At 47.0% G+C, this 22127-nt stretch overlaps 1 protein-coding gene across 2 annotated transcripts in view; it reads left to right on the top strand.

Annotated features, from left to right (window-relative positions):
• Nucleotides 1-22127, top strand: part of PLBD2 (phospholipase B domain containing 2) — a 28072-nt gene that overhangs the window by 2936 nt on the left and 3009 nt on the right. For both annotated transcript variants that reach the window (XM_068562334.1, XM_068562333.1), the window contains exons 2-8: nucleotides 8117-8210; nucleotides 10331-10489; nucleotides 12270-12370; nucleotides 12590-12804; nucleotides 18431-18528; nucleotides 21241-21401; nucleotides 21999-22094. In XM_068562334.1, the coding sequence (XP_068418435.1) occupies nucleotides 8117-8210; nucleotides 10331-10489; nucleotides 12270-12370; nucleotides 12590-12804; nucleotides 18431-18528; nucleotides 21241-21401; nucleotides 21999-22094 (924 nt within the window). The remainder of the gene's footprint in view (nucleotides 1-8116; nucleotides 8211-10330; nucleotides 10490-12269; nucleotides 12371-12589; nucleotides 12805-18430; nucleotides 18529-21240; nucleotides 21402-21998; nucleotides 22095-22127) is intronic.

The raw sequence follows: 22127 nt of genomic DNA, 5'->3' as shown, positions 1-22127 counted from the left end.
TTTATACACGTCAGTGTATACATGTCAATCCCAATCTCCCAGTTCATCACAGCACCACCCCCACCCCCCGCTGCTCTCCCCCCTTGGTGTCCATACGTTTGTTCTTTACATCTGTGTCTCTATTTCTGCCCTGCAAACCGGTTCATCGGTACCATTTTTCTAGGTTCCACATGTATGCGTTAATATACGATATTTGTTTTTCTCTTTCTGACTTACTTCACTCTGTATGACAGTCTCTAGATCCATCCACGTCTCTACAAATGACCCAATTTCATTTCTTTTTATGGCTGAGTAATATTCCATTGTATATATGTACCACATCTTCTTTATCCAGTCATCTGTCGATGGGCATTTAGGTTGCTACCGTGACCTGGCTATTGTAAATAGTGCTGCAATGAACATTGGAGCGCATGTGTCTTTTTGAACTATGGTTTTCTCTGGGTATATGCCCAGTAGTGGGATTGCTGGGTCATATGGTGGTTCTATTTTTAGTTTTTTAAGGAACCTCCATACTGTTCTCCATAGTGGCTGTATCAATTTACATTCCCACCAACAGTGCAAGAGGGTTCCCTTTTCTCCACACCCTCTCCAGCATTTGTTGTTTGTAGATTTTCTGATGATGCCCATTCTAACTGGTGTGAGGTGATACCTCATTGTAGTTTTGATTTGCATTTCTCTAATCATTAGTGATGTTGAGCAGCTTTTCATGTGCTTCTTGGCCATCTGTATGTCTTCTTTGGAGAAATGTCTATTTAGGTCTTCTGCCCATTTTTGGATTGGGTTGTTTGTTTTTTTAATACTGAGCTGCATGAGCTGTTTATATATTTTGGATATTAATCATTTGTCCGTTGATTCGTTTGCAAATATTTTCTCCCATTCTGAGGCTTGTCTTTTCGTCTTGTTTATGGTTTCCTTTGCTGTGCAAAAGCTTTGAAGTTTCATTAGGTCCCATTTGTTTATTTTTGTTTTTATTTCCATTACTCTAGGAGGTGGATCAAAAAAGATCTTGCTGTGATTTATGTCAAAGAGTGTTCTTCCTATGTTTTCCTCTAAGAGTTTTATAGTGTCCAGTCTTACATTTAGGTCTCTAATCCACTTTGAGTTTATTTTTGTGTATGGTGTTAGGGAGTGTTCTAATTTCATTCTTTTACATGTAGCTGTCCAGTTTTCCCAGCACCACTTATTGAAGAGACTGTCTTTTCTCCATTGTATATCCTTGCCTCCTTTGTCATAGACTAGTTGACCATAGGTGTGTGGGTTTATCTCTGGGCTTTCTATCTTGTTCCATTGATCTATATTTCTGTTTTTGTGCCAGTACCATACTGTCTTGATGACTGTAGCTTTGTAGTATAGTCTGAAGTCAGGGGGTCTGATTCCTCCAGGTCCACTTTTTTCCCTCAAGACTGCTTTGGCTATTCGGGGTCTTTTGTGTCTCCATACAAATTTTAGGATTTTTTGTTCTAGTTCTGTAAAAAATGCCATTGGTAATTTGATAGGGATTGCATTGAATCTGTAGATTGCTTTGGGTAGTATAGTCATTTTCACAATGTTGATTCTTCCAATCCAAGAACATGGTATATCTCTCCATCTGTTGGTATCATCTTTAATTTCTTTCATCAGTGTCTTATAGTTTTCTGAATACAGGTCTTTTGTCTCCCTAGGTAGGTTTATTCCTAGGTATTTTATTCTTTTTGTTGCAATGGTAAATGGGAGTGTTTCCTTAATTTCTCTTTCAGATTTTTCATCATTAGTATATAGGAATGCAGGAGATTTCTGTGCATTAATTTTGTATCCTGCAACTTTACCAAATTCATTGATTAGCTCTAGTAGTTTTCTGGTGGCATCTTTAGGATTCTCTATGTATAGTATTGTGTCATCTGCAAACAGTGACAGTTTTACTTCTTCTTTTCCAATTTGTATTCCTTTTATTTCTTTTTCTTCTCTGATTGCCGTGGCTAGGACTTCCAAAACTATGTTGAATAATAGTGGTGAGAGTGGACATCCTTGTCTTGTTTCTGATCTTAGAGGAAATGCTTTCAATTTTTCACCATTGAGAATGATGTTTGCTGTGGGTTTGTCGTATATGACCTTTATTATGTTGAGGTAGGTTCCCTCTATGCCCACTTTCTGGAGAGTTTTTATCGTAAATGGGTGTTGAATTTTATCAAAAGCTTTCTCTGCATCTGTTGAGATGATCATACGGTTTTTCTCCTTCAATTTGTTAATATGGTGTATCACATTGATTGATTGGCGCATATTGAAGAATCCTTGCATTCCTGGGATAAACCCCACTTGATCGTGGTGTATGATCCTTTTAATGTGTTGTTGGATTCTGTTTGCTAGTATTTTGTTGGGGATTTTTGCACCTATATTCATCATTGATATTGGTCTGTAATTTTCTTTTTTTGTAGTATCTTTGTCTGGTTTTGGAATCAGGGTGATGGTGGCCTCATGGAATGAGTTTGGGAGTGTTCCTTCCTCTGCAATTTTTTGGAAGAGTTTGAGAAGGATGGGTGTTAGCTCTTCTCTTCTCTAATTTTTAAAAAAATTTTTATTGGAGTATAGCTGATTTACAATGTTGTATTAGTTTCAGGTGTACAACAATGTTGTATTAGTTTCAGTTATACATATATCTACATTTTTTTTTTTAGATTCTTCTCCCACGTAGGCCATTACAGAGTATTGAGTAGAGTTCCCTGTGCTGTAGAGCAGGTTCTTATTAGTTATCCAACTGTTTCTTTGAAAAGTCACAGAAGATAACTTACACCATCAAGAATGGAAGAGGAGTGATAGCCACAGATGAGGTGGTACATCCCACATAGTAGTGGGTGTCCAGGGCACACTGTACACTGAAGGGACAATGAAGGTGAGGGGAGATTTGTGACCTGCTGCTCATCTCACAAGAATGGTCTGGCTTTTCCCAAACGTGGCCTCTTCATTAGATCCTGGCGTCATCTCAGAGGTATTAGCTGCCCCTGACATAAAACCACAGTGTGGCCCATACACTTTCCAGAAAAAAAAAAAGATTGGGGAAATAGATTCAGTGCAGCCGACTTTTTATTTTTGCCAGGCAAGTGCATTAAAAACAAACCAGAACAATATTTATTGATCTCTGCCCATTTCATCTAATAAAAGATCAGCTATTTTAGAACCAAACAAGCAGGAAGGACATGATCTCTGAATCAAGAACAGTCTAATGGGGACATTTTGCTTTAGAAACACATTCTTTCCAGTGGTTTGTTGTTTTGTTTTGTTTTGGCCAGGGACTGGGGTAGAGTCTCCCAAAGTTGTCAGCCAGCACAGCAGTGAGGGATTCCAGAAGCCATTTGCTGATGTCCAAGCCTTCCCGTTTTACAGATGGGGAAGCTGAGGCTGGGAGAGAGTGGAGGTGTGGTATGACGCAGGGTTTCAGGTTTAACATCAGAGAGATCTAGGTTCAGATCTCTGCCCGGACACTTCCTACAGGTGGCTGTTGGCAGCTGCCTCACGCCCCGAGATGAGGATGGCGCCAGCCTTGCAGGGGCCTGGAAGAAAATCATTTGATTAGGGCTTAGGGCCCGAGGCAGCAGAGGGATCCTCAGAGATCAGCCAGAGGGGCTCTAGCACTGAAATTCCCTCATGAATGGGAATCTCTCTCTTTCCAAGGTATTCTGGAAAGATAGGCAGACACCTACGTAGCCAGGTTTTCTGAGAACTCAAGCAAAGTGCACAAACCCCATCCAAACCGAATCACCCCGTTGCCCTTTGGAATAAGGCGGTCCAGAGAGGAATGCAGAAGGCACTCTCTCCAACAAGGGCAGTGACTAATTCCATATTTACAGTACTGTGGCCTGGCTGGGGGGGGGGGGGGGTCGGGGGGGAATTGTCACTCTCCACTCATCCTTTTCCTTTCTGTCCAGCTTGAAAGAGTCACACTGCTCTCTTTTAAATCTTTGTAACTGTTGCACAAGTACTTAACTTTCCATGGTAAAAAAATTCTAGCAGTTTAGAAAGGTGAGGTGGAATGTGGAAGGTAAATTGTGCTCCCCACTCTTTCTTTTTATATATAACCACTGTTCTTTCTTCTAGAATTTTCTATGCATAAACAGGCCTAAACATACATACATACATACATACATGTGTATACGTACTGGTATGTGTGTGTGTGTAATGTTTTTGTACATGGGGTTATCCTGAGTCCACTGTTTGTCCTTCTCTAATCTTATTTTTTTTAAAAAAACTTTGTGTCTGACATCTCATCAGCACATGGCAGTCTGCCACAAGGTTCTAGAAGCCCACCGCATATATGGATAGATTATTGTATCAGGCCCCTAACACTGGATGTTCTGGGAGGGTCCTGTTTTCCTCAGCTCTAGTCAAAAATGCTGCTGTGAGCTCTATTTACAATAGCCAGGACATGGAAGCAACCGAAGTGTCCATCCACAGATGAATGGATAAAGAAGATGTGGAACATATATACAATGGAATATTACTCAGCCATAAAAAGGAACGAAACTGAGTTATTTGTAGTGAGGTGGATGGACCTAGAGACTGTCATACAGAGTGAAGTAAGTCAGAAAGAGAAAAACAAATAACCGTATGCTAACACATATATATGGAATCTAAAAAAAAAAAAAAATGGTCATGAAGAACCTAGGGGCAAGACGGGAATAAAGACGCAGACCTACTAGAGAATGGACTTGAGGATACGGGGAGGGGGAAGGGTAAGCTGGGACAATGTGAGAGAGCGGCATGGACATACACACGCTACCAAACGTACAATCGATAGCTAGCGGGAAGCAGCCGCATAGCACAGGGAGATCAGCTCGGTGCTTTGTGACCGCCTAGAGGGGTGGGATAGGGAGGGTGGGAGGGCGGGAGATGCAAGAGGGAAGAGACATGGGGACATATTTATATGTATAACTGATTCACTGTGTTGTAAAGCAGAAACTAACACACCACTGTAAAGCAATTATACCCGAATAAAGATGTTAAAACCAAAAATGCTGCTGTGAACAAGGACGGTGATACATACCCGTGAGGCTGTGTGAGCCCCGGTCACGGGGTGAGTTCCTAGCCGCGGCCTGTCTTCAGGGCCTCAGCACTGTGGCCTTGACTGAGCCTGCTCCCTGCAGAAGGAGAGCTTTCAAGCAGGCGCTGTCTGGAAGAAGGCCACTGGCCTCTCAGTTATAACCAGGACTTGGCATCTGAACAGGCTTTTTGGTTTTATGTAAGTTGTGTATGTTCTCCCTTGATTCCCCCGCTTTTTTTTTTTTTTTTTTTTTTTTGTATCACGAGGGGAACTACATTCTGTACCCTGTTTTAAATTTCTTCCCATCACCAAGTCTACTGGATTGCTCCAAACCCCCCCTCTCAGGTTCATGATGAGACACATGTTTAGTGAGTATAAAACGTGAGTTCTCTTCTGGCACCTGCCATGGCAACCCTCTGAAGTGGGAATCGCTTTGCCCATTTTACAGGTGAGGAAACTGAGGCCCAGAGAGGTTAAGCAGTTTGCCCAAAGGTACACAGTTGATAAGAGAGAGACCTGGGGATTCAGACGATGCCTGAGGGACCCACAATCCCAGACTCTCTTTGTCCTCCACTCTCCTTGACATTTAAGACCTTTATTCTAGTCTCTTCTGTTTTTCTGTCCATATCTGTGACTATATGTGAGTCATTAGCCGGAAGTTCATGGCTCTTAGATTTGTTTGGTAAGAACTAACTCCTTCACCTTCAAGGACAAAACAATCCCCCACAAAACTCAGTTAAGGTAGAGGCTCAGGGCACATCATGCTCTGTGATGTTAGTCTCAGCTCTGTTGGGCAAGTGACTTCACCTCTCTGAGCCTCAGGTCCCACAACTGTAAATTGGGAGAATCAAACTCATGTCATAGGGTCTTTGGGAGAATTTAGAGAGAAAAGTAGACATGTGATGTGCTTAGCACTGGGGGCTATTGTTATCCACCATAGCAGGGCCTCATTACCAGTCCCCACAGCTCCATTTTATCTTGTAGCTCAAATTCTTTGCTTTGGAACTCTCAGAGCTCAGGCTTCCTTCTTTTACTTTCCCTCTCCCCCCCACCCCCCTTCTCCCTGCAAGCTCTTACTTAAACTTCAAAACGCAGAGCAGCTGTCACCTCTTCTGTAAAGCCTTCCTAGATTTTACTCAGTAGCAGCAGGAGCGTACCTTCTCAGGGTACTTTATTCCTTTTCTCGTCATAGCAGTTACATATATTCATTCTTGTATACCCTCGGTGTCTGGCACCCAGTAGGTGCTCAAAGAAGCTTGATTGCCAAAACTATTGGGTGTGAGTATTTTGATAGTCATTTCCTCTCCTGTGTCTTCTCTAGGGCAGAGCTGTGCCTGTCCTGGAGCTCTTTGGTGACTTTTTAGCCAAATTCTTGTGAGACAGTCCTGGCTGAGCCTGGCTCTCCGTGTTGTGTAGCCTCTTCAAGGTCTCATTAGTGTCTTCTGTTGCCCTCATTTTCTTAATAGAAGTTGCCTTCACAAGTGTTTTCCTTAGTTACAGAAGTCACCTGGGTGAATATTCTTTGTGTCCTTGGAGCAAGGATGAAATCCAGAACCATAAAGGAAAGACCGATAGGACAAAACTGAAAACTACCATATGGCAAAAACAAAAGCAAAAATCTATTAAAATACAGGTATTTTCAATATTAGTGACAAGCCAAGGGCTAATATGTATATAGAGAATTTCACCAATCAATAAGAAAAGGTGATGGGAATTCCCTGGTGGTCTAGTGGTTAGGATTTGGTGCTTTCACAGCCGTGGCCAAGGTTCAATCCCTGGTTGGGGAACTGAGATCCCGCAAGCCACGGTGCAGCCGAAAAATAATAATAATAATAAGATGAAAAAAACCACGGTAGAGAAAGATGAGTAAAGGACATGAACCAAAGAACTATAAATGACCAATAAGAAATAAGAAAATATATGTAACTTAACTCATTAAAGGATTATAATTACGTGATTGAATTTTTCTGTCACCTTAGTAAGGATGAAAAAGATTGATTTTAAGCAGGGAAGTGCACAGACAGGAGTTTGTACGTTGTAGAAATGCAGTATATATCCCAGGCATCACCTGGGAGCTAGTTAGAAATTCAGAGTCTTGGGCTTTACCCCAGACCTCCTGATCAGAATCTGCTTCCTGGGAGCCAGGCTGCCTGGAATTGAATCTTAGCTTTGCCCTTTCTTAGCTCTGTGACCTTTGGTATGTGTATCAGCTAGTATTGGGCAACAGTGTTGTGTAGTAACAAACTGCCCCCAAACTCAGCGGCTTGAAATGACAACTGTTTATGCCCGTGGATCCTTGGAGCAGTTGGGGCAGCTCTGCTTCATGCTATAGTTCTGCAGACCTGGTCAGCAACATGTGGCTCTCATATTCTTGGGACCAGCGAGCTGGCCGGGCATGTTTCTCTCGTGGCCATAGCAGGGACACAAGTGGAAACACGGGAGGCCCTTTGAAGGCTAATCTCATAACTGACACAAGTCACTTCCACCGCATTCCATCGGCCAGAGCAAGTCATATGACATGACTGAGCCCAAATCAAGGGGACAGGGAAGGACATTTGGCCAGTGGTGGGAGGGATGTAAAGCCACACAGCAAAAGGCAGGGACGTGGGGGGAAGAGGCTGCGATGCCATCTACCACAGCAGGTACATAACTCTGTGCTTGAACTTCCTCCCCTCCTGTACGATGGAGACAAGAACGGTGCCTGCCTTGCAGGACTGTGGGATTGTCATGAGGACTAGTACATGAGTTAATAGATATGGAAGTGACTAGAACAGTGCCTGGCTCAGAAGAAACCCTCAGTAGATATTAGCTGGTATTATCGTGGGGGAGGGGCGGAGAATGAAGGTTAGTACAGCCCTGGGGGAGGCTGTTTGTCAGTATCTATTAAAATTAAAAATACATGTGCCCTTTGACCTAGCAGTTCCTCTTTTAGGGATTTAGCCTGACACGTGCACAGAGACAGACCGACAGACATTCACGTGAATGGCAGTTCGTCACTGCGTTGTTTTCTATGGTTTAAAACTGCAGACAGGTGCACGCCGAGCTGAGGGCCCCTTTCACGCTCGCCCTCTCGCTGACCAAGTGTCCCCTCTCCTCCCCCTGCAGGTGGGCCTTTCTGGAGCTGCACACGAACAACCACTACAACGATAGCCTGCAGGCCTACGCAGCGGGCGTGGTGGAGGCCGCCGTGTCCGAGGAGGTAAGGGCCAGATGCGGGACCCCGGGGTTCCCCCCGCCCATCAAGTGTGTTCCCCGGGGAGCGTTGGAGGGTTCTGAGGTATGTGTAGAGGGGGCTCTCCCACCCCCAGCCTTCCATCTAGTTGGGGAGAAAAGGCTCACATGTATTTGTTAAAAATTTACACTGGGTGCTATTTGATGCATGTAAAAAATACACAACACATTCCAAGTTACGAAGCTTAGTAATAAAATGAACACCCAAACTAAACCCTGGACTGTTACTGAAACCACTGAGGCCCCCTCTCAACTCCGTTCCCCTGCGTCTCCTACCCCAGAGACACCCACCACACTACATGTGGTGGCTGTCATTCCCTTTCATTCATTCATTCATTCATTCATTCATTCATTTATATTGAGATAGAATTCACATGCCATAAAATTCACCATTTTATAATGTACAGTTCAGTGGTTTTTAGTATATTCACAAGGTTGCACGACCACCACCACTGCCTAATTCCAGAACCTTCTCATCAGCCCAGAAAGAAACCCCATACCTGTTAGCAGTCACCTCCCTTTTTCCCCACTCCACCCAGCCCCTGGCAATCGCTAATCTACTTTCTGTCTCTACGGATTTGCTTATTCTGAACAGTTCCTATGAAAGGAATCATCCAATATGTGGTCTTTTGTGGCTGGCTTCTTTAACTTGTCTCCAGGGTTCCTCCACATTCTAGTGTATGTTAGTACTTTATTCCTTTTTATGGCCGAATAATATTGCATTGTAGGGATAGACTATTTTATTTATCCTTTCATCAGTGGGTGGACATTTGAGTTATTTCCACTCCCTTCCTTTGGTTAAACTAGTTTTACTACATGTGATGAAACCTTAAACAACATATTATTTTGCTTTACCTGCTCTTGGGCTTTTTAAAAGTGATAATCACAGATTTCAGAAGGCAGACCTCATCAGGAGTGGGTGAGGCCGTGGTGGGCTGACCATGCTCCCACACTGTGTGTGAAGGTGTGACATCCACGTTGGAATGTAATTTGGCATTAACGTGTAGAGTTGAATACACACACGCCTTAGGACCCAGGGGCCCCACTCCTTCGGTGTGTACCCTAGAGGTGACCCAAGGGGTTCAAAGCAGCCCCGAGGCAAACACGCTCAAACGCCACCAGTGGGTGCACGGGTAACCGGATTGCAGTACTGTCACACAGTGCAGGATCATAGAGCAGTGAAAATGAACGAGCAGAGTGGATGAGTGTGAGATGCATGGTGGTGAGAGGGACAGAGCACGTCACAGGAGACGGTGTACAGTGTGACAGCGTTTAATAAACTCCCTCTCCTCATTCTGACACCCAGCTGCAGTTTGAGATGCCCTCCTGGGACCTCGATGTCTGGGGAGGTGTCAGACACTGGGTCACGCCACGCTGTTTTGGGTGCTTGGTGGTATCTGAGACAAGATTCCATCTCTCAAGGGCCCCGTAGCCTGAGCCAGGAACACTGAGGCAAGGCCCGAAGTGGTTCTCACGTGAGGAACCCCAGACACACGTGCCAGGGGCTTTGCCCACGTTACCTCTCTGAGCTTGCACACCAGCCCCCGAGGGAGGCTCTCCGTCTGTTGGGGTGACGGGGACGATGGGCTCATATGGTCTTTCACCCCCCAGCAGGCTGGCCCAGCTTGTTCATGTGATGTCGGGGCGGGGAGGTGGGGAAGGCCTCTTGAGGGCTGGTGGAACTGGCACAGGATTCTCTTGCCAGGTTCACTGCGGTGTCCTCAGTGCTCAGGACAGGACATAGTAGGTGCTCAAAAAAAAAAAAAAGGTAGTTGAGTGACTGAATACATGTATAGATGGGGGGGGGGTCCCCAGTAACAGAGGAGGCGTAATCTAGGGCAGACTGTGAGTGCTGAAGGCTTTCAGAGGAGGGAGGCATCCAGAGGCATTGGGCCCTGGTGGGGGTGAGAGCTGGCTGGGTGAGAGAAGCCAGCGTGAGCAAAGGTGCAGAGGTGTCCTCACCAGAGCTCCTCGACTCTTTGGAGACCTGGATAGGGGTGAGGACTCTGAGCCCGAGTGGGGGCCAGTGGGGTCCTCAGGGAAGAGCACAGCCCCGCTGCCCCGCCCCTGTCCTCGCCCACCCCACAGCTCATCTATATGCACTGGATGAACACGGTGGTGAATTACTGCGGCCCCTTCGAGTACGAAGTCAGTTACTGCGAGAGGCTCAAGAAATTCCTGGAGGCCAACCTGGAGTGGATGCAGAAGGAGATGGAGTTGAACAATGGCTCTGCTTACTGGCACCAGGTGGGCGTGGCCCCCATGCTCAGAGGGCTGGGGCAGCAGGCTGGGTCTGCTTTGGGGACCTGCTACCACTGCGGCTGCTACTGTTCCAGCTGGCCAACCTATCTGTCCCCTGCTCCTCCTAGCCAGCCGTTTCTCCCTTCCTCCCTCCCTCCCTCATCCATCCACCCATCTACCTACCCATCCTCCCATCCATCTACTCATCCATCCACAGATCCTTCCAGTCTTCCCTCCCTCCCTCCCTCCATGTCCATCCTTCCCTTTCTCCCTCCCATACAGCCATCTATCCATCCACCCACCCACCCCTCCATCCATCTACCCGTTCATCCATCCATCCATCCATCTAGCTTTTCAGCACATTCGTCCACCCACAAGTCTATCCATCTTTCACTCCCTTCTTCCCATTTATTCATCTGTCACCATCCTGCCCATCTTAGCCTAGTTGTCAGATATTCTATCCACCCGCCTTGTTGATATACCCCATTTGGTTGCCTGTCTCTCTCTCTGTTCATCATCTACCTGTCTGTCCATCTACCCTCCCATCTACCTGCCTAGCCATCTTTCTGATGGACCACGTTCCCTGCTTCATTCCTCCTCTTCCTTCTGGCCAGAGCCTAGGCACCTCTCAGTCTGTCCATCTGTTGGTCCATCCCCTCTGCTCTGTCTCTGCTGCTCGTACATCTCACCAGGGGCTGCCCAGTTCTCCAGGGTGATGCCCACACTCCTTAATGTGGCCTCAACACCCCCCTGCACCCTCTCCCTCCCCAGCCTCATCTACTGACCTTCTTGATCTGTGCTCCAGCCTCCCTGGCCTCCTCCCAGTTCCTTGAACAAGATGTTACCTCTTCACTCAGGGCTTTAAAATGTGCTGTTCCTTCTGCCTGGAACACTTTTCCTTCTCCCCCCTCTGCCTGGCTCACCCCCACCACTCCTCACCTCCACGTCCCCTCCGTGCACTTCTTCGTAGCACTCTTGTGAGGCATTCAGGTTCTGTCTTCAACTGGACTTGGGCCCCATGAGGACAAGGCAAGGACCACATCTGCCTTGTCCACTGTGGTATCCCCAGTACCTAGCACAGGGGCTGGCACACAGTAGGTGCTTTATAAGTGAAGGTTTGTTGAGTATTTACAGATGAAGGAGTGAATCCCTCTGGTCCCGTCCATCTGCTTCAGCACCTGCCTGAACATGTGTCCTTCTCTTCACTCTCCTGTCCATCTAGACGATTGCCCTTCTCTCTGTCCTTCTCTCGTTTAACTCGGTAGCCACCATCCATCCATCCAGCCATCTGTCCTTTTGTCCATCCATCTTATGGATGCTTGCTAAGTGCCTGGTGTATGCCCAGCACAGGCCAAGGCCCGGTGGGGGACACAGTGATATACTCCATGGTTACAGAACAATGACAGTGCTAGTGGGGAGAAGTCAGCCACGAGACAAGTGCGCTGAGCCAGCAGCACAGCCAGTAAAACTCAGAACAGGGAGCAGTCAACAGTGGGCCAAGGCAGGCTGGGAGGCTTCCTGGAGGAGGTGGGTTTGAGTTGGGTTCTTAAGTGGGGTGATTTGGGGTTGCCACAGGATGGAGACATATAGTTAAATGATGGCAGGAGGGTGCTTGGCATGGAGGGGTGGGTGGTGGTTAAGGGGGGGGTCAGGGTTGGCTGGAGCCTGGAGGGTGCACCTGAGCCTCCCTTGCTGGAGCCCCTCCCATTGCAGAAGGCATGAGCCTGGGGGAGAGGCCTCACACTCCCTCTGCCCCCTGCCCCCTGCCCCCTCCCCCTCCCCCTAGGTGCGGCTGACCCTCCTGCAGCTGAAAGGCCTAGAGGACAGCTATGAAGGCAGTGTGACCTTTCCAACTGGGAAGTTCACCATCAAACCCTTGGGGTTCCTGTAAGTGCCACCCCCAGAGTGGACAGGGCAGGGGAAAGTGCCACACACCTTATAGTCAGACAGACCTGGGTTCCAATACCAGCCCTGCCACTTCCTGGCTACATGGCCTCGGACCGGCCGCCCAACCTCCCAGTGCCTCGGCTTCCTCTTCTGTGAAATGGGTATGTAATGGCACTCCCAGCAGGCGTGGTAACCCTCCGGCACTCTGACCCTCCTCAGCCTGTTGCAGATCTCTGGGGACCTCGAAGACTTAGAGCTGGCCCTGAATAAGACCAAGACCAAGCATGCTATGGGCTCTGGCTCCTGCTCCGCCCTCATCAAGCTGCTGCCTGGCCAGAGTGACCTCCTGGTCGCCCACAACACCTGGCACTCCTACCAGTACATGCTGCGCATCATGAAAAAGTACTGGTTCCAGTTCAGAGAAGGGCCCCAAGGTGGGTAGATGTGGGTGGGTCTGTGTGTGAGCATGTATGTGGGTACACAGTGGGCATAGTACTGGGAGGTGTGGGCCTCAGCCCCGTATACACTGGGGTCACCATAAGGCCACTCTAAGAGTTCATGTTATTTTTAACATGTTTATTTCCTTTTAATTTTTATCTCACAAGGCGTATCAGTAAGCTACTGCTGCATAACAAATCACCCCAAATTTAAAACAACAAAGGTTTAAAACATAGCCATATATTTTTGCTCACGTGTGCATGGGTCTGCTGGGTGGTTTTGTTATTCTGGGACAAGCCTGCTGATCGTGGCCGGGCTCACTGATGCTTCTGTAGTCAGCTGGGGTGAGCTGGCTGACCTAGAATGGCCTCGTCTGCACGTCTGGGGGTTGGCTGTCAGCTAGGATGATGTGACAGCTGGGCTACATGGTCTTTCATCCTCCCACAGGCTAGCTCAGGTTTGTTCATGTGACATCTGGGCAGGGAAGTGTGGAAGGCCTCTCGAGGGCTGATTGAAACTGGCACAGCATTCTGTTGCTCAAAGCAAGTCAAGTGACCCGTGCAGATTCAAGAAGTGGGGAAATAGACCCGACCATGTGATGTAAGGAACTGCAGAGTCACATTGCAGATGACGTGGATACAGGCATGGGGAGAGTTACAGCCATTTTTGCAAACAGCTACACAGGAATGGATGAATACGTTCTTCCTGTCAAATGTGAAAACCTTGCCACTAAGGCCCAAGTGCCAGATAGTGTGCCCGTCATTCCTGGCCCCAGTGTTAAGTCTAGAGGTAGCCACTGCCAAATGTTTGCAGTGCCTCCTTCTTGGTCAAACTTAAAAAAATTAACGTTGCCAGGAGGTGGCGAGAGGGTGGGGAAATGTATACCCTCATTCACCGCTAACGGGAGTGGGAGCTGGCATGGCCACTTTGAAGAGGAGCCCAGCTGGCGTCTAACAAATTTAAAATCTGTCTCGCCTGTGATCCAGCAACCCTCTGGCTCAGATCTGTCCCTGGAGAAACATTTCTATTTCTGCAAGGGGATTGTGTACGTGGATGTCAGCTGCAGTAGTGGTTTGGAAACAACCTAATGCCCATTAATTTAAATTTAAACTTCTAAATTGACATTTGTACAGAAAAGTGTGTGCATCATAAGTGTACAGCTGGAATTTTTTCACGTTGAACACACACCTGTGTGTGTAGCATCCAGACAGAGAAACAACATTCCCAGCCCCCAGAAGCTTCCTTCCCGTCCCTTTCCAGGCACTGTCCCCAGCCCATAGTGACTTCTCACAGCCTGGATTAGGTTTGATGGATTTGGAATGTTTTGCGAATAGAATCATGCAGCATGGGCTTGTTTGCATCTGGCTTCTTTCACTCAGTGTAATGTCTGTGAGTTTCATCCATGTTGTCCTCTGTAGCTGCAGATCTGTCGTTCCCATTGCTGTGTATCCACTGTCATCTTAATATCTGAAAAACCTACATAAGTCATACACGTATGTTACAGAAAATCGGAAAATGTGGCAAAACACACATACACACAATGAAAGTCACTGGGACACCCCACATCCCACAAGAGATCATTTCTGCAAACACTTGGTTATGTTTTTTTAGACTTTTAAAAAACGTACCTCACTTTTCCATTTGTTTTAACTTATCAATATTTTTATTATACTATTTATATGTAAATACACCCTCACTGCCACAGATTCCAGCAATAGAGATGAAGAAATACATCTCCCTTGATACCTTCGTCCCAAATTCCAGGTCTCTCCTAAGAGGAAAGCACTGATGCCATTTTGGTTTGGATCTATCTAGGTTTTGGGGGATGCATTTATATGTGTGTATATATGGACCTTTTTAAAATTAATAGACTTTATTTCTTAGAAAAATTTTACATTGACATAAATTGAGTAGACAGTACCGAGCGTTCCCATATATCCCCCTTCCCACTTTCCCCTGTTACTAGCCTCTTGCATTAGTGTGGTTCATTTGTTACAATTGATGAACCAATATTGATACATTATTGTCAACTGAAGTCCATGGTTTACATTTGAGTTCACTCTTTGTAGAGTTTTATGGATTTTTGATGAACGCTCAATGACATGTATCCGCCATTACCGTATTCTACAGAATAGTTGCACAGCCCTAAAAAGTTTGCTTTCTGGGTTTTTAAAAAAAACATAAATGAGATCATGCTACATGGATTGTTTGCCACTTGTTCCTCTTGTTCCACAGCCGGCCTTGGAGAGCTTTTGATATTGCCGTGTTCGGTCCACCTTTTAACAGCTGGACGTTAAATTTTAATTAGTCCCCAGTTGAGGATATGGGCCATTTCCAGGTCTTTGCTCTTCCTCCCTTCCTCCCTTCCTTCCTTCCTTCCTTCCTTCCTCCCTCCCTCCCTCCCTCCCTCCCTTCCTCCCTTCCTCCCTTCCTTCCTTCCTTCCTTCCTTCCTCCCTCCCTCCCTCCCTCCCTCCCTCCCTCCCTCCCTCCCTTCCTTCCTTCCTTCCTTCCTTCCTTCCTCCCTCCCTCCCTCCCTCCCTCCCTTCCTTCTTTCTTTTTAAAAAATATTTATTTCTTTATTTGGCCACACCATGAGGCTTGTGGGATGTGCGATCTTAGTTCCCCGACCAGGGACCGAACCTGGGCCCTCACCAGTGAGAGCAAGGAGTCCCAACCACTGGACTGCCAGGGAATTCCCAGGTCTTCGCTGTTTTAAACAGTACTACAGCAAGCAAGTGGGCCCCCAGATGTGTTTCCTGGTGGAAACGCTGGGTTAAAAGATGAGTATAATTAAAATTTTAGTTTCTAGATAGATAACAGCCAAATTGCCTCAAAAAATGGTGGGGCCAATTTACACTTCCACCGCCATTCTGTGAATATGCTGTCTTTCCCCACAGCCTTGCTAGCACTGGGTATTATGGTTCATTTCAAATTTTTTTGCCATTCTGCTGGGTGATAAATGATGTCCCGGACGAAGTTTGTTCTGTTTTTTTTTTTTTTTAAATTCACTTTATTGATGGATAGCTTAAATACACATTTAGAGCATATAATTTGATGGGTTTGGACAAACATCTGCAGTCATGTAAACACCATTCCATGAAGATATAGAACATTTCCGTCACCCTAGAAAGTTCCCTGCGACCTTTGCAGTTAGCTTCCCCGCCTCTCCCCAGGCAACCGCTCTTCTGATTTCTTTCCCATGAGGTTAGATTTGCCTGTTCTAGAACTTCATATAAACCTGCACTAACTTTTAAAAATTTTCGAAGGGAACTCCCTGGCGGTCCAGTGGTTAGGACTCTGCCCTTCCACTGCAGGGGGCACAGGTTTGATCCCTGGTCAGGGAACTGAGATCCTGCATGCCTCACGGTGCAGCCAAAAAAAATCGTTTTTTCTAGTTTTATTTATTTATTTATTTATTTAATTGAGGTGAAATTCACATAACATAAAATTAACTATTTTAAAGTGAACAGTTCAGTGGCATTTAGTGCATTCACAGTGGTGTGCAACTGCCACCTCAGTCTAGTTCCAAAACGTTTTCATCACCAAGAGAGGAAACCCTGTACCCACTGAGTAATCACTCCCTTTTCCCCCTCCTCCCAGCCCCTGGCAACCACCAATCTACTTTCTATCTCTGTAGATTTACCTGTTCTGGACATCCCATAAAAATGGAAACATACAATGGTGGTTTTCTTACGACTGGCTTCTTTCACTCAGCGTCATAATTTCAAGGCTTCTCCATGTCGTAGCAGGTGTCAGCACTCCATTCCTTTTTCTGACTGCCTAATATTTCACCGCATGGAGATACTACAGTTTGTTTATCTATCCATCTGTTGATGGATATTTGGGTTATTTCTTTTTGTATTCTACACTTATTTTTAATAATTAAAAAAACAAATTACTCAAGTCATACATGTTCACTGTAGAAAGTTAGAAAATAGAGCACAAAGAAGGAATAAAAATCACTTGTAACCCGCCCTGCCACCAGCCCCTGAAAAACCACCATTGGTGTTGGTTGTTTTCCCTTCCAGTTTTAGCTGTTCATTGATGGCTTTGCCCTTTTTACTTTTATCTATTTATTAGTTATATAGAAATAGCTCCTTTGGTCCATCCCCTCATCCCTAGGGGCCCTCATCCCTACCCCAGAACACTTTGTACCAAAAGTCCATCCCTTGACAAGTGCTGGTCTGGTTACGCAGTAACCTTGATTGTAGGCCTACTGGGTACCCACTGTTATGCTAGAAACTACCTCCACGATCTTATAAATTAAATCTTTACAACTGCCCTGTGTGAGATGAAGGATTATTATTCCCAGTTTGCAGATAAGGAAACTGAGGCTCAGAAAGGCTAAGTAACTTGACATAAATCAAACAGTTGATAAGGGCCTGAACCGGGATTCTGCCCAGGTCTCCTCCCCACAAAGCCTGTGCTCTCATATGATCCATCCATCTCACTTCCAGGAAATAAAATCTTGAGGAAGTGTCTGCACTCCTATGTTCATTGCAGTATTCACAATAGCTGAGATATGGAAACAACCTAAATGTCCATCGCCAGACAAATGGATAAAGAAAATGTACACGTATACACACACACACACAAAATGGAGTATTATTCAACTGAAAAAAGCAGGAAATCCTGCCATTTGCGACAACATGGGTGAACCTGGAGGCCATTATGCTAAGTGAAATAAGTCATAGAAAGACAAATACTGTATGATCTCACTTTCATGTGGAATCTAAAAAAGTTGAACTCGAGGGAATTCCCTGGAGGTCCAGTGGTTAGGACTCAGCTTTCACTGCTGCGGGCCCGGGTTCAATCCCTGGTTGGAGAATTAAGATCCCGCAAGCTGCGTGGTATGGCCAAAAAAAAAAAATGTTGAACTGATATAAGCAGAGAGTAGAATGGTGGTTGCAGGGGGCTGGGGGGAGGGGGAAATGGGGAGATGCTGGTCAGAGAGTACCATCTCCCAGTTAGAAGACAAATGAATTCTGGAGTCTAAAGCACTGCATGGTGACTGTAGTTAACAACGCCGTATTGTATACTTGAATCTTGCCAAGAGAGTAGAACTTCAGTGTTTTCACCACACACACAGCAGAGGTAACTACGTGAAGTGATGGATGTGTAAATTAGCTTGACTGTGGCCATCCTTTCACAGTGTCTACGTCTATCCAAACATCACAGTGTGCACCTTAAACACAGACAATTTTTATTTGTCAATTATACCTCAGTAAAGCAGGAGATAAACCCTCCCCCCACCCCCCCAAAAAAACCAGAAAAACAAACTCCATGCTCTCAGACTTCTGGGTATTTGCTCTGTGAATTATCTTTTTCACAATAGGTTTTTGCAATTAAAAAAAAAAAGGAAAGCCAAAAAAAGGTACAGTAATCAAAAAAATTATATATATATATGTATATTGCTACTAGCTTTTACACAAATGGCCTGGTTTGCTGACTCTCAGAAAGACTGGAGTAGGGGCTTCCTCTGAAGCCTGCCGTTCCACCTGGAGACTCCCAAGTCTTGCTGGGAGGGGGGAGTGGGGTTCTCCGTATGCGCTTGTCTGACCAGGCCCCCTCCCCTGCCCCCCCCCCCCCCCCGCCCCCCGGGCTCACTCTCCCGCCTGCAGAGCAATCTACCCGGGCTCCCGGCAACAGGGTGACCTTCTCATCCTACCCTGGTACCATTTTCTCCTGTGATGACTTCTACATCCTGGGCAGCGGGCTGGTGAGTCATCCTCTGGTGTCACTTTTCTCCCCGGGGGCAGCTTCACACCCAGCAGCTTAGGCACAGCATGGGGACGCAGACAACCCCCATTCCCGCATCACCACCACCCCAGGGCCGAGGCCGTCCTCCACCAGGAAGCGCTTGTAAAATGTCGCTCCCCAGGTCACGCCCGGACCTCCAGACCCTGCAGCCGGCCTGGGGCTCTGCATTGTCCTGCAGCTCCTCAGAAATCCCTGGTTTGGGCCCTTTTGAAATATCCGTGGCCCCAGTGACCTCATTTTGTGTTTATGTATTTAGGACAAGCCATCTCTCTCCCTACCATGACTCTGCTCTTTCTCGTTCAGCCTTCCCTCTTGCTTTCCACAAAACCCCCTCTAAACCTGGCTGGGTTTTCTGAATAAATGTTGTTTACAATGTGTTGTTTTTATCGGTTTTCCTGGCTGGGCCCCAAACTCATTTAGAAATCTGTTCCTGGCACCCGTAGACGACACAGCAAGCCCTGTAGTCGCCAGGGTAACACTGCAGAGGAGAAAAAACATCACTTAAAAAAAAAAAATCCTAGATGCAGAAGACGCCAGTTCCTGGGGAGGGGAGAGGAAGGGGCTCTTTTTCTTCTATTACTTTGTGAGAGGAGCGTGGGATTTAGTTCCCTTAAATGTGGGAAGAAGCATGAGAGGGGCCAGGCAGTGGGTGAGGGGACCCCCTTGCTGCGGTCTGGGGTGGGGAAAACAGGAGTGAAGCCTGGGGAAGGACAGTTGAAATAGTTTGATCCAGTTACGAAAAGTGTCCGGGAAGGAAATTTACCTCCATCTGGGTTCTTAACTGTTTTTCGACTCCTTTGGCAGTCTGGGGCCGTGAACCCCTTCTCAGAATAACGCTTTTAAATGCACAAGCCAACATATATGGGATTATAAAGGAAACCAATTATATCGACATGCATTTATCGAAATATTATATAAGTAAACTTTTAATGTAATATACAAGTATACCTCGTTTTATTGAACTTTGCAGATATTGCAGTTTTTACAAATTGAAGGTTTGTAACAACCCTGCATCGGGCAAGTCTGTCAGAGCCATTTTTCTAACAACATTTGCTCATTTTGTGTCTCTGTGTCACATTCTGGTAATTCTCACAATATTTTAAGGTTTTCATTATTATTATATTCATTATGGTCATCTGTGGTCAGTGATCTTTGATGTGACTATTGTAATTGGTTTTTTGTTTTTGTATTTTTTTTTCTATTTTTAAATTAAGGTATGTACATTGGTTTTTAAGACATAATACTATTGCACACTTAATAGACTATAGTATAGTGGAAACATAACTCTTATATGCACTGGGAAATCAAAAAATCCATGGGACTTGCTTTCTTGTGGTGTTCGCTTTATTGCAGTGGTCCGGAACAGAACCTGCAGTATCTCTCGGGTCAGCCTGTATGTGCTGCTTTATTAGCACGTTAAATAAGAAACTCCAGGGACTTCACTGGTGGTCCAGTGGTTAAGATTCCGTGCTCCCAAGGCAGGGGGCACGGGTTCGATCCCTGGTCGGGGAACTAAGATCCCTCATGCCACAAGGCGTGGCCAAAAAAAGAAAGAAAGAAACTCCAGTCGCAGGTGGGCTACCTGCCATAATTTAGAAGTATGAGGAGCGTAAACGATATCTTGAGATGTGTGCAATCCTGTCCTATGGTGGGGAAACATCTGTGATTTCTGTTGGTGACGATCTCAGGTACCGCTAATAACACTTGTCATGTGTCACCTCATTAGCAATGGAAGGAGATGCTGCATTTCGGTTTGACATTAGTGGAAATAAAGATGTAATGTTTCCCCGCCCAAGTCTGCAGACTCCCTGAGCACTGTCCCAGGTTGAGAACAGCCCCTGGCGCAGAGAGAGGAAACTGCCCTCCAGGGCTTCTGAGGCCATGCGGGTCTGAATCCTGGCAATGACGTGGGACACTAGAGGGATGAGGAGGGTACAGTGTGGAGGGAGTAGAGAAGCTCTTCCTACCTGGGCATCGCTATTGAGAGGCTTGCTTTGCAGATTCCTCTTTGAAACATCATATTGATGGCTACTGCTATCTCGTAGTTGTTTTCCAGCTTCGTATAAAAAAGGAAGAAGCATGCTAATATCCTGCTGTAGGGGAGCAAGCCCCGATTTAAGAGTTGGAAATCTGAGGATCAAATCTTGGCCCAGCCACGTAGCGGCCATGACCTTTTGGCAAGTCTTTTAGCTTCTCCAGGCCTCAGTTTACCTTTCAAGAAGAAGGGGGCTTAATAGCCGTGCTGTGTTTTCCCCCGGAGGGCTGTAAGAGTTCATGGAGACTGTAGCAGTCCACCAGGCTACCAACCCGAAGCCTCCCAGCTTTCCCTGCGGAACTGCAGGGAAGGGGTAGAGATGGGATGCTATGTCTCTCTGGGGAAAGAGTTGACCCACTTGGTAGGGGGAGTGGGTCCCGTAGGAGCGGCACCCTGGGCTCTCTTAGGGGCTGTTCCCCAGGGCAAAGGTGGATGCATGATCTTGATCATGACCCCCCCTCAATGCTCATCCAAAGAACTAGTGAGGAACATGCACCTAAGCCAGGACGTGAAGTTTTAAAAAACTAGTCAACAAATTTGAACCACGGTTGATGCAGCGCTGCCACTTGGTGGCACCACGCCCCGGCTGTGAGTTAGGGGGCCCTTTCGTGCAGCGCCCCCTCGGCTCTCCCACAGGTGGCCCTGGAGACCACCATCGGCAACCGGAACTCGGCCCTGTGGAAGTACGTGCAGCCTGAGGGCTGTGTGCTGGAGTGGATGCGAAATGTTGTGGCCAATCGCCTGGCCTTGGACGGGGACTCCTGGGCCGATATCTTCAAGAGGTTCAACAGTGGCACGTGAGTGGGCTTCTGGCACTGCGGCCGTCCCACCCAACCTCCCCACTAATGCTCGGACCCTGGGAGACCTGACGTGGCACCAGGGCCACACCCCCCACACCCTCTGCAGAGTCCTCTCCTTGTTTTATACGTGGGGAAACTGAGGCACGGGGAAGGAAAGGATTTGCCCCCCTCTTGCAGGCTCCTCCACCCAGGGAGAGGCTCCCAGAGGGAGGACAGGAAGACACTTGGAACTTGAGAGCTCTGGGGACAGTGGAGAGGGCCATCCGAGGAGATGGACATGGGTGGATGGGGGCCCCATGAGCCAGAGACATGGGAAGTGGATAGGGCAGGGTCTTAGAACATTGCGCAGAATTGACCTTTGTTCCAGTAAGCACTAGGGAGCCATAGACTCTTCTGGAGCAGGTAAGCAGCATGATGAGAGAAAAGTCTGAGGACGCCTGCTCAAGCTGCAGCGTCCGGGTGACGGTCGGATGGCCGGACGCGCCCAGACCACCCCGGCCCCATGATTCCTGACAGTGTGTGGCCCTGGGGGCAGGGGGAGGCTGGGGCAGTGACCACAGGGTCTGTTCAGCCTTCCTTCCTTGGGCACGGCAGGTACAACAACCAGTGGATGATCGTGGACTACAAGGCATTTGTCCCTGGCGGGCCCAGCCCTGGGAGAAGGGTGCTCACCATTCTGGAGCAGCTCCCGTGAGTACCCGGAAAGGGGCAGGGCATTCCAGC

The sequence above is a fragment of the Eschrichtius robustus genome, chromosome 14, assembly GCF_028021215.1.
Source record: "Eschrichtius robustus isolate mEscRob2 chromosome 14, mEscRob2.pri, whole genome shotgun sequence".
In the NCBI taxonomy this organism is placed as follows: Eukaryota; Metazoa; Chordata; class Mammalia; order Artiodactyla; family Eschrichtiidae; genus Eschrichtius; species Eschrichtius robustus.
This window is presented reverse-complemented; position numbering and strand designations above follow the sequence as displayed.